At 33.2% G+C, this 12,404-nt stretch overlaps 1 protein-coding gene across 1 annotated transcript; it reads left to right on the forward strand.

Moving 5' to 3' along the window:
• Positions 1 to 4,755: 4,755 nt before the first annotated feature.
• Positions 4,756 to 5,582, forward strand: LOC139097945 (ciliary microtubule associated protein 1A). The gene is made up of 3 exons (XM_070649966.1): positions 4,756 to 4,771; positions 4,844 to 5,068; positions 5,128 to 5,582. Exons 1-3 carry the CDS (start codon positions 4,756 to 4,758, stop codon positions 5,580 to 5,582), a joined length of 696 nt encoding a protein of 231 aa, XP_070506067.1.
• Positions 5,583 to 12,404: the final 6,822 nt, after the last annotated feature.

The following is a 12,404-nucleotide window of genomic DNA, read 5'->3' on the forward strand; positions in this document are numbered from 1 at the left end:
ATTGTGACAACTCGACTCGATATACAATTTTAGTCGACTTCGATCTCTGCCTGAACGATACAAATGAATATCGGAGCTTTATTTTTGGCAGCCATATGAACGTCAAATGTAGGCAGTTTCAATTTGGTGTTGATAAAAAAGAGGTTTAGTGGAGCCTTAAAAGCTCTGTCCTTCTTAATTTGTGTCACTTGGTCTAAACTATCAGTAGTTTAGAAAGACACATTTTAAAAATTGTCGAAAATCCAGTCCTATGTCCATTTCGGATTTACGGATTTCATCGAATCTGGCCTGATGCTAGAGTAAAATTGTCTTTGGGATTTGTGGATTTTCGGCTATTTACTAAACAAGTAAAGAGCATGCTTTCATGAAACATTAATACAACTACACTACCTTATACACCTACGCCGTGTGCCATCATGGACTATTTGTATAAAAGAACTCCAAATTATACATATAAATTCATATGTATGTAGTTGAAATGAACTCGAAGTCGACATTATTGTTTAAATCGATTGATTAATAACTTTGACCTTAAAGCCCAAAAGGTTGAGTTTGATTTAGATACCAATGTTCCAATATTTATGCCAAGTTTATACCTTAAGGCAGTTTTGTCGAGCCTTTTTTGTGCCTCGGCACAATTTAGCTTGAAACATTTTTGCGGCCTGAGCTTGTTTAAAAACACATGAGTGTTCTGTAGCGCACAGTTTGGGCTTCACTGACTTAAACTAAAAGACAACCTATTTTTAGAATTTCTTATTTTACGACACTCCAGTGTGCCGCGACACACAGTTTGAACATCACTACCTTAAGTAACCGATTGAATCTGTTTAGAAGTTTTGATTAATTTGCCAAATTTACTACAACAGTTCAGCCTGTCAAACCTTTCATATTCCAGTAAATATCTTCAAAAATATTCAGTTTCAATCATTTAATTTGGGTTTCATGTTTCAATAATATTGTGAGACAAGTTATCATTTATCATCATTTTTCTATCTATTATGCTCATTGTGTATCGAATTTGCCATTATTTGAAATTGGTTTCGGAAGAAGATATTAATAATAATGGAAAGTAATTAATGATCGTTATAATTAAAATGTTCAATTCATCAAAAAGAGGCAGAAGAAAATTGGAAAAATTGACAAATGAAGAAGAATTTTTCGGTATTTTTTGTAACTGCTTAATAATTTTTAAGTAAGAAAGAATTGAATATTTCATTTCATGTACAGAATTGCCAAATGTTTGTCTTGCTCATTATGTATTTAATGTGTTGCCAAAAACTCATCGTCAAGGAAGTCATTTCATCTGAGATTTAATTATGTAATGGAGGGGCTTATGGCTTATAAATAGAAATTAAGATGAGGCAGGCCACTTAATAAGTCAAAATTAATTTCAAGAAGAAATTATTAGTTCCAAAAGTCTTTTTATTAATTTCAAAGTCCTCAAGAAGTTTGAATTTCTTCTTTTCAATTCATTAAAGTCACTACACTGTGCTTTATTTATATTTAATTGTTTAAAAGCTTTCCTTCCTTTCTTCAATTAAATTGAGATTTTCAATTCCTTCTTGATTCTCTTTTTTTTCACATTTTTGGTTCCATTCAGTGAAAAGTTTTCGTCATTTTTTTTCGGATAAATTTGGTTCTTGAATGCTAATTTTTTTCTTTTCATTGAAATTATTTGAAAAGTTTTTTTCTTGAAAATTTTAAGCGCTTGAAGGCTGAAAATTGAAGGACACTTTTATTCTGGATTTTGACAGCTTTTATTTGTTTCATATTCACACAAAATTTTCAATTTTTCTTCAAATGCTAATGGTCAGATAGAATCCTTTATGAAAGTCTTTAAAGTTAGTTTTTAATCCCAGATTAGGATGAACTGAATCCTCGAATTAATCTCGAGTTCACATAAAACTCATTCCCGGGATCGAATGCCCTACTATGAATAAGGTGGGCTTTTGTACCAGTGGTATAATGTATGATTGAGCAAATGTAACATAGGGAAATGTCAGTAAGCTAAAGTACCAGCGAGCAAATGTTCCAAACCCTCCTCAATGATATTACAATAATTTCTCTCGTAATGTAATTTTAGGAAGAGCCTATCCTCATTCAACAAAATGTATGACAGTATAATAACGATTAAAGATTGCTTATTATGCTTCGAAAAATTTCCAAATCGATTGAAATTCTATTTTAAAGATAATCTGTTTCCGAATGGATATCATTCAATTTGAATCATTCAAGTTATACAAAAAAAAACGCAAAGAGCGACTTGATACAAAATTGAAATTTTATTTCTAGGAATTGTTTTCACAAAGATTTCTCAAAACTCTAATAAGATTTACATTCCAAATAAACAAACAAGTAAATATTTTGAAAGTAGAATTTCTAAATTAAATTAATATTAAAACTGATTCTTTAGTTCAGGGGTGGATAACCTTTTATTTTTGGGGGCATGCCATGGTTTAGTATTCGGTACAAAATTATAGCAACACCAATCCAGCGATAATGGAGTGAAAACGCGGCACACGAACTCTCTTTGAAGGCTACAGGCAGTAATCATCAAAGAAGTAGTTCGGTTCCCATTATAAACTGGGTTCTAGGTTTGAGCGAGAGATCTGGCAAATTTCACTCGTTAAACTTCCAATAGCCATCAAACGAATACAACGCGCAGCTATGGATCTTAATGTAGAACAGCTAATGTGTGACTAGTGTGTTACGGTAAACTGTATTACGGATTGCTGTAGAATTTGTTTATTTTGCTCAAAATTTAATTCCATTAAGGATTAAATTATCTCAACTATTCCCCAAATCCCCATTAATTATTTTGAAAATTTCATTTAGGTAATTTGCAAAGCATGTCGGTCAATATAGTAAAATATCCAGCACGGTATTTTGATTAGTATTAATTAAGCATAGTCAAACCAAAATAGAGCCCAAGATAATCAACAATATAAAGACATGAGGTTGACATTTCCTATACATGTTGCCGACTTTTTTTTTCTACACATAAACAGAAAAAGTTTTCAAGACTAAACTTTCAGGCACAAGAAAAAGTTTTTCATTTAATGAAATAAAAAATGAATAAGCAAAGAGAATGTCCACAAAAAGATGGGCTATAGCAACAACAATTGGCATTAAAGTATCATTAAAGTTAAGGATGAGATGAACTTTTCATCCACAAAATTAATTTCCATAATGAGTCTTATGGCACAATCAAATCCCATAGGAACCATTAGGCTTTCCCAAGAACAAAATGATTGAAGAATAAAATGTAATTATATTAAAGGAACGAGTGGGAGAACTTCCATACATAAGATTTTATGTTCCTTTGTTTATATACACAAATAATACAGAGAGAGATAATCAGATATGGTCGAGAATGTTTCTAAATTCCAATTATTGAGCTCATAAACGTGCTTGGGAATTAAGGAAAAATACAGTCTCAGATTGGATGTTATGAGTTCTGTTTTTTTGTACACATTAAAGCTTGCCACATCGACACACATACGAAACAATTACATAAATCTTTCTGGAATTATATCCTATCATACGCATTGGCATTGCTTACACATGTATAAACGCACGTACTTTTGAAAGAATTCAATCTATTCCCATTCCATTAAATGAGAAAGGCTCATAAAACTCTAAGAATAATGAACATTCCTGATTTTTAAACAATTTTGGATAGGAAATTGGAAATTCTTGATTTTAGGCGTTATTTGGTCCACATTCAAACATTGCCACAACGGTGTCGGGATGTCAGTTTTTTTACGTCAAGACCCCGACTAACTTGGTTGCTTTTACTTACACCAACTGGATTCTATATCTTTTTTGAAGCCAATCATTAGATTTTTAGATCCAAATCTGCGATAGAACGATTAGTTGTGCAACGATTAAGGGTGCGTCAGGTGTTTAAAGTGAGATCAGAACCGTTCCGTTGATGACATTATTGTCTGTAGCCTACAAAGCAAGACTATGAGCCGCAATTGGCAATGATACGCCAAGTTCATAATTCGAGTTACGCATTATGCCTTAACAGGTAAAGAGATTGCTTTTAGGTATCACAATGGTCTTTCTGTATCATCAAAAAATGCAGTTTGCCTATTATGAATGACGATGATTTTGTATCCGCATATTAAGCTTGTGAAATCGTTAAAAAATTGAACTTAATTATATTGATTTGGGTACATAAGCTCATTGTTTGTTAGGGTTAAAGGCATTCTTCACGATTCTTGATGACGGTCAAATGATCATCCTATGACTATTTAACGAACGAATCAGGACACGAATGCATTTACAACGTCATGATGCCCCAAGCTACACGAATGAAGAAGGGTCTTCCACAGAGCTTTTAAGACTCTGCTAAACCTTTTTTTAAAACCAAATGGAAGCCGGCTAATTTTGGCAGACATAAAGCAACTTCTTAATTTATGTCACTCGGGTGTGTTGCTTAGATAGTTGGTTCTAAGTTCTACTAATCGTAGCCTGTTCCACATTAATTTATGAACAACATGTTGATGTGATAAATGCGCAGAACATTCGTCTCTAATCCAATTCCTTTATAAACTTGAACTCACAACCTGAACAAACAAAACAAATTTACATGCAAAAATTGTTGTAAAAATATTTTTCCATCTAGTCATCTTTGATGAGTAAAATTTGAAATAGAGATCAAAATTTTTTCGTGCAACACAGACATTTTATTTTATTTTCTCCCGTAAAGCTTCATTTTTGGACCCAAAATTTTATTCGTTATACATAATGCCTCCACAAAAATGTAGGAATATAAGAAATATTCAACAAAAATTGTTTTAACGACATAAAAATTCACATTTTTTCTCTTCCACAGCTCCTGGACCAGCAAATTTTACATTAAAACCTCTTGTTGGATTTGATAATCATGACTTTAACAGTTTGAAGCAACGAGCACCTCAATGGTCGTTAGGAGGACATATCAAAGGCATATCTGCTGATAAAACGCCGGGTGCGGATAAATACGATATAAGAAAAGTTACTCGTTATGGAAACTTTCCAAATGTACTTGCGACTATATCTCAAAAACATAAGGAATTAAGTAAGTACTTAATGAAGTTTTTTATGAATTATTACGTGTAATTTACGTTATTATTACAGAGCCTGATTTCGGACCTGGATCAAATAAATACAATGCTGTTGATGTTACAGTCTTTAAAGGCAAAGGAGGCGGAAAATTCTCGATGGGGCTGAAAACAAAACCAATTGATGGTCAATGCAGTCCCGGTCCAGTGGCAGAAATCACACCACTTTTTGTCTACAAAAATCGAGCGCCTACATATCCAATGTTTAGTCGACATAAGGAATTGTCAGATGGAAAATCTCCAGGTCCAATGAATTACAATACTATAGACAGCAAGTTAAAGACAATGACGACTAATCCAGCATATACAATGCGATCTAGAACGGCTGTTGTCGATAAAGATAAGAAACCCGGACCGGCTGAATATGATTTGACAAAACACAATCCATTTGCAAGTCCACCATGCTTTTCACTTCGACGGTATCATTCTGAATATGCAAATGTACTCGTTTTACCGAATGATAATTGTTAAATAAAAATCCTTTTTTTTTTCGGTGGATTCGACCGACCGAATGATGATGAAGATTTATTCGAGTTTGCGAGATTATGAAATTTTTTCTCACATTTTTTGTTTGTTATGTACACAGCTCTGAGCAGTGAACACAGTGGTGTAGTCTGGGTGAGGCAACTTGATTCATTGGGAATCATTAGTTTCTACTGGTTTTGTTGTAGCTGATCTGAGTGACTCAGGCTGAGTCTGTTAAAAAAGAACATAGAGTAGATTATTTGTTATTACAGGATTAAAACTTTTATTAGAAGGTTGGTCAAGACAATAACCGGAAATTTTTAATCCTTATGAAGATGCGAGTTTGATTTCCACAAGAAGCCAGTCTAAAACAATTATTATGAAGAAGGTTTGTAAATATGTTAAGGATTCACACAACCGTAAACACCAAAGACTCTAACTACACCACTGACTTTTTACATCACAGTTATCATCTTCGAATGAGGATCCAGTAATAAAAATTTCACGAATATTCTCGTCTTTATTAATTGAGAGGAACATAAGCGCATTTTTGGCTTGTGATCAACATGTTAGGCTCACTTTTCTGCCTATTATCCTTCTCATATCAACTGCTTTTTATTCAGGACATACGTAGATATGAGTTATGCAGGATGTGTTGAATCGTCGTTATTAGTTCTGTTTGTACTCTGTTGCTTTCTTCGTATTTGTTGGGTATGGAGATAGTAGGTAGAGTTTTTTGGATAGACCAATGATGGACAAACTCTGTGCCGCGATACGCTACCTCGCCAAAGATGTTTTAAATGACATGAACCGTACGTCGTGTCCAGTTTTGGTCGATTACCACCAAAGTGTGCTGTGAAAAATAAAAGGTTCCTCAGCACTGGGATAGGCTTTCAAGAGATTACTACGATAAAGGTGTGCACTTGTCATTTAGCCGTGCATTTAGGCGTCAGACTTTCAGATTTCATGTCTAATCCTATAATGACGAATTATTGTCACACAGTTATTACGCAACATTATCAGTTTTAAGCTTCCAATCTAATCTATATGCAAGGATCTCGATGGTATGAAGCTAATGTTCCAAATCCAAAATCCTTAAGATGTATGATTGCTGAAATCACATGTCATGCCAGACAGACGATCAACGTGAACTAATAAACGTCATCTTCCCCAAAAATACCTATATTCTTGAATACATCGCGTGTATATAAAACGAGAAAATTTTACTTTCTTTATGTCATGCTGAAAAGTCAGTTAACTCGTAGAGCAAACAAACACTTTGGTATAATATTTTTTTTATGGTTCATCATTATAATCATGGGAAAGAAGAAGTGTAAAAAAATTCTGAATGACTTTTTCATTTCTGATTTATTTTTTATATATTTTTTTGTACTGCATCCCTCCCGTTAACAGACACCTTTCAAATGTTTTCATTAAAATAAAATTTTATTCAAACTTATTCATGCCTTGTTTTGTGCTGGATGTTTTATCGCATAGTCACAAAAAAAAGAGAGCTGAATGAAAATCATTTCCTATTGTAAATTCCGATTAATTTGGCTTTTATGAATGTGAGTGAAAAATCCAATTAAAATTTATGGAACTTCGTATACCTATATATGTATATTTTTAAAAAAAAACTGATATGTTGATGAAATGGGATTTAATTACTATAGGAAAGAGTTGATTTATTAATTTACTTTTATCTCTTGGGTATGCTTTATATGATCTGATTATGAATAATGGTCTATAATTAATGCCATGATGAGTGCAAATGTCACGTATATCCTGTTATATCCAAGGAATCATTACTTAGTAATAGGCAGATTAATAATCTAGTTTAAGCTTGGTTTAAGCTATTATCAGGTAATCCCCAGATAGTTCGAATAGCACAAGTCGGTAGATCGATCAAAAATTCGATCGCAAGTTGATGTGACTCTGATTTCGGATTCGCCGGTTTACCGTCAGAGTCACGCCGGATTAAGGACAGATTTCGGATTGATTACCCGACTTTTGCAATTTACCCTGACAGGCAAATAGCATGACGAGCGACACAAATTAAGATTTATCCGCTACGGAGTTTTTAAGGCTCCGGAAAACGCATTTAAGTACCTTATGAAAGAAATCTCCATTTGGTGTCCAGATGGCTGACAAATTTAGACTGCTTATTGTCCTTTAGGGTCAGAAACTGGTTCAATGGAGTAGCCGGCATGACGCTTGGTTCAAGTTTGGTTAGGTAACTTGATGGTCAGTGACCTCAGTGACCAGTGAGTTCCTGCATTTTCCAAATTTGAATTTTTTTAAAAGGTGGTTTCATAAAGTTATATAATTAAAGTGAATGACCGCTTTAATTTTTTCACAATTTTTATCAAAAGTTCACATCCCTCCAAATACAAAAAGTCTTTTATTCATCGATACAAAAGATTCATACACAAATTCGTAGATTTATTTTTAAAAAAATATTATACAAACTCATCAATACATAATAATTTTAATGAAGTTAATTAATAAATTGATAATGTAAAAAAAATAAAAGGAAATTGATGTTAAAAAGCTCTTAATTGAAGGACTTTAATTAAAATTTCATTTGATGTAAAATTAATGGAATTAAGTGCAAAAAAAAAATTATCAAAAAAATTAATGAGAGTTCATAATGTATTTGATTGATAAATAACAGATATGTCAAGGGTCTTCAATATTTTGAACAAATGACGCAATATTTGCATTATACTCTATTCTTTAGGCCATCGAGCCATATGAATTCAAGTGATAATTTGCTTAAATTTATATTTTAATTTTAAATTTTTAAATTTAAAAAATCAAGTTCCAATGGAGATTTCAAAAGCAATTTGGGAACAGATTTTAATATTTTAATGATTGCATGGTCGTTAATGCGTTACCAAACTTTTAATGACATACCAAAGATTGCACTACAACATAGGAGTGTGTAATGAAGCACATATCGAGGAGCACTATACATTAATCATAGGAAGTCAGTTATAGTTTAGTTAATGATTTAGGTTGATTTGTAACCCATTCACTCTACTACTTATGTCTCCCAAGTGGACAAAATTACAACTGGACATTAACTTGCCATCAACTAGTTAAAGGCCAGTATTTATATCATAATGTATTACCGCAGAGTTTCTCAACCTGGAGTTAATCAGTTATAATGACATCCCCTGTTTAATAACGCAACTCAAAGAATGCAGAAGTTTAGCTATACATCCCTAAGCTGGTACTAAAATTGATCCCAAGTTCGAATTTTGCCATCTGTTTAATGATTTTTACTTTGTCTTTTTAAGTGTAGCACTTTAATAGTTGCGAACTATGAATCAAGCAACGTACAATGTAATAACGTGTCATAAAATATGAGCCCGAGCAGAACAATACAGCGTTGTGCTGTAGTTTTCGCTGTAAAAATGGGTTGAAATCAGCCGCTGTGATACTCACAGTGCAGTTTCGTGTCTTTCCATTTGTACGGTTAATTGGTGGCTTCCTAGCAATTAATATGAGCTGTTCGTAGAAGTTTGAAGTTATAAAGCACACAACAGCTATAAATTCACTGTGAAGTGCTTCAAAATTCCGCCAAATTGACTATCATTGTTAACTAAATGCAATCACATCATAAATACAGCACAGATAGACATTATCGCAAAATGCTTTTGTCACCCGGGATCAATTTATTTCATCACTTTTATCTATCGTCAATAAATAACAAACTAATGACAGTTTATGTTTATTTTTATACTTTTTTGCAGTTCTGCTTTTATGTGAGTCTGCAATCAGTATAAAATACCAAAAAATTCACTCAAAATTCAAGCTCATAAATATTGCAGATAAATCTGTAAAGATATTATTGTTATCGGTATAAATTCAAGCTAAATCAAATATCAAGGGATCCTTATTGTTCATGAATCAAAAATTCAGGGGAAATATGACAGTAGAAATATGAAGCTATGAGGATAATTCCATTTTCTTCAAGTCAATTTTCTGTCGTAAAGTGAAAAAAAAGTTTCAAATTTGCTTAGGCTTTCAATTTTCTTTGTGATTTCACTTCAGTTCATTCTTAGAACGAGGATAATCTTGTAAATGCTGAATAGAGAATTAAAGCTGATGAAACAATGACTTTTCGTGCCGTCTTTATAAAGTTTTAAGTTAAACGAAAGTAAAATGATGATTCAATCAAATTTGTGGATGTGGAGTTCCTTGCTCTATAAATTTATTCCACTTTTTCCAGTTCTCTTTTACTTCTTGTTCCATTATGACACATAATGTTATGCTTGAAAAGTTAAACCTCCACTCATAAGTATATTCCTTCCTTCTTCTTATCCCCATTTATGATGATATTCTTTTCGACACATCTTTATTGCTTTTATGGCATGAAAAGCGATTGAATTTTTTTCTTCTTCTCTCCTTCCTGCTGTACACAATATTTCTGCAATGTATGTATGTTCTTGTATATGCTCTTATTGGCTAAACGAATACTTAATACTAGATGCTTTTATGGAACATTTTACAGAAAAAACAACATGTATTGTAAATAGTCTGCACTTATGTACGTACATTGAAGCTGTACAAGTCTATAAATTTTTTTTTGTCTTATCAAATTTTATACAAGCAAGCTTAAAGATGTATTTAGAGAGTATAGACCAGAAAATTGGGCGCATGCTGCAATTTAGTCTGTATGACAGATCATCGAAATGGTTATCTGCAGGAAGATAACAAGTCCTTCATTAAGTTGAAACCTGGAAGCTTTAGCAACTCTATTTTAAGGTGGTAGTCCAAAATTTGGCTAGGAAGGCCCAAGAACTCATGAAAACAAACTGCTGAGAAAGCATTGTATTTGATATCTATAATTAGGAAACATCTTAGGCAGGTCATGGATCGGAATTGATATGACGACTAGCAAAGTAAATAAGTAAGTAAGTTCAAAATTCACAAATTTTGAGTGATTTATGGACTTGCTCGAAAAACACAAATCGGTTACTGATTCGGTTTACATCTGTCAACATGTCAGCATCAAGTCGGCAAGATGCCGGATTTAGAATCGATTAATCGACTTATGCTATTCGAGATACTCATTTTGCTGGATTAACAGATCAATTCGTTAGCATGCAAAGCACTTGCTCACCCTACATATACTTCATGAGTATTGTAGTGTGCGTTGCTCTCAGCTTACTCTGCTCTTTGCATGCATAGGATTTTGATCCATAATTTCCAATAGTTTTCACCTAAATCTAGCTTTATCTTTGGCTATCGCTTATCAAATATTGATTTCAAGTGCAAATCTCTACCTACAGTTGGTAGACTATTCTCAAACTATTAAAATTAGTTCAGAGCTTAATAACATCCTTTAGCTAACCTCAAAACTAGCATTCGTAAGCCGATACCAAGTACTCAAAGCTACTTTGCCAGGAGTATTTTCCATGAATTATTTTTTGAGCTTCAACAAATCTCTTATCAACATACCGACTTCAAAGCTTAGCTCTAACTTAGAAAAATCTGAAATCTGTCTTAATATTAAGCTTCCAAAAGAGACATTACATCCAAATAATTACTTATATAGAAAAGCTGACTCAAAATGATGTGAACTTATTTCAACAAATTATTCGTTCCATTTGCTTTCTAAAAGCAGCTTTTTTACTCGAATATCGCATCTTTAGACATCCATTATTTGCTGCTAAAATCCTCAGATGATATTCTGTTTTTCCATTCCAAAAAGGCACATTTTTTCTCATGTGTTGTTGAAGGCTTAGTGAAAAAAAAAAGTCTACAAAAAAATATCATAATATTATTTATGTGCCATACGGATGAGGATCACAAAAAAGATTCTTATATCATTTTAGACAAGAAGATAAGAATTAAGTGTGACAACAATGTGTCTTTAAAGCACCATCTGAAATATCATTAATATAAAATGGGGAGTCGTTTATTTATTGTTTGGGCTCTGAAAAGTTACAACCAGCGAAGTAAGTAAGTAAGTAAGCTGAAAAGTTAGCTGCCACAGCACAACTTGGGAGTAAGCCGATTAGACACCTGAATATCATTATCAAGGTTATAACAAGATATACAGTCGACTTATTTAAGGAAATTTACGGAACTTTCCAGAGGATATTCAAAAACAGAACAAAGTGTACGCTAGGGCTCCGGTACGTCAAAGTATCAATGGTACTATGCGAAGTAGACCTGACAACTCTGTGAAGTATTGTAGAGCTTAGTTGTGTTAATAGAAGTTATTGCCAAGTGTCCATTCGAGCAAAATTGCAATCTGTGACAGGTCAACAGAAACAGTCCACCTGTCACAGGTTACACATAGGTCAGGCCACACATAAGTCAGGCTACACATAGGTCAGGCCTGTGACAGTCAGAGTTGACCTGTTGACAGATTATCACCTGTGAAAGACGATACCTGAGACAGGCCAAAGAAATCAGCCTGTCAACAAGTAAAGACCTGTGACAGTTCATCTTATGACAGAATCTGTCACCTTTACCTGTGACAGGTCCCTGTCAGTTGCAATCGAGGAGTAAGATTTACTTAACGAATGTCATGCAGGTAGAATGGACTTGAAAATTCAGTTATGCTTATGTAAAATTGCAAAAAGAACCGAGAAAACCTAAATTTGAATATTATACCCTTCATCCTTACTAAAAGAACCAAACTTTAATTTTTAATGGATGTCATTCAAGAACTACTACAAAAGTTCTGTACTCTTCTTGAATGAAATTCATTCACAATCTGTTTGAATGAAAGTTTTTTTCGGGAGTGTACACAAAACTGTAAAATTTAACATAAAGGAACAGTAACACGAAATAATAGTTTGATGGAGC

The sequence above is a fragment of the Chironomus tepperi genome, unplaced genomic scaffold (assembly GCF_022539635.2).
Source record: "Chironomus tepperi strain 1889 unplaced genomic scaffold, CSIRO-AGI_Ctep_v1 contig_444, whole genome shotgun sequence".
Taxonomy (NCBI): Eukaryota; Metazoa; Arthropoda; class Insecta; order Diptera; family Chironomidae; genus Chironomus; species Chironomus tepperi.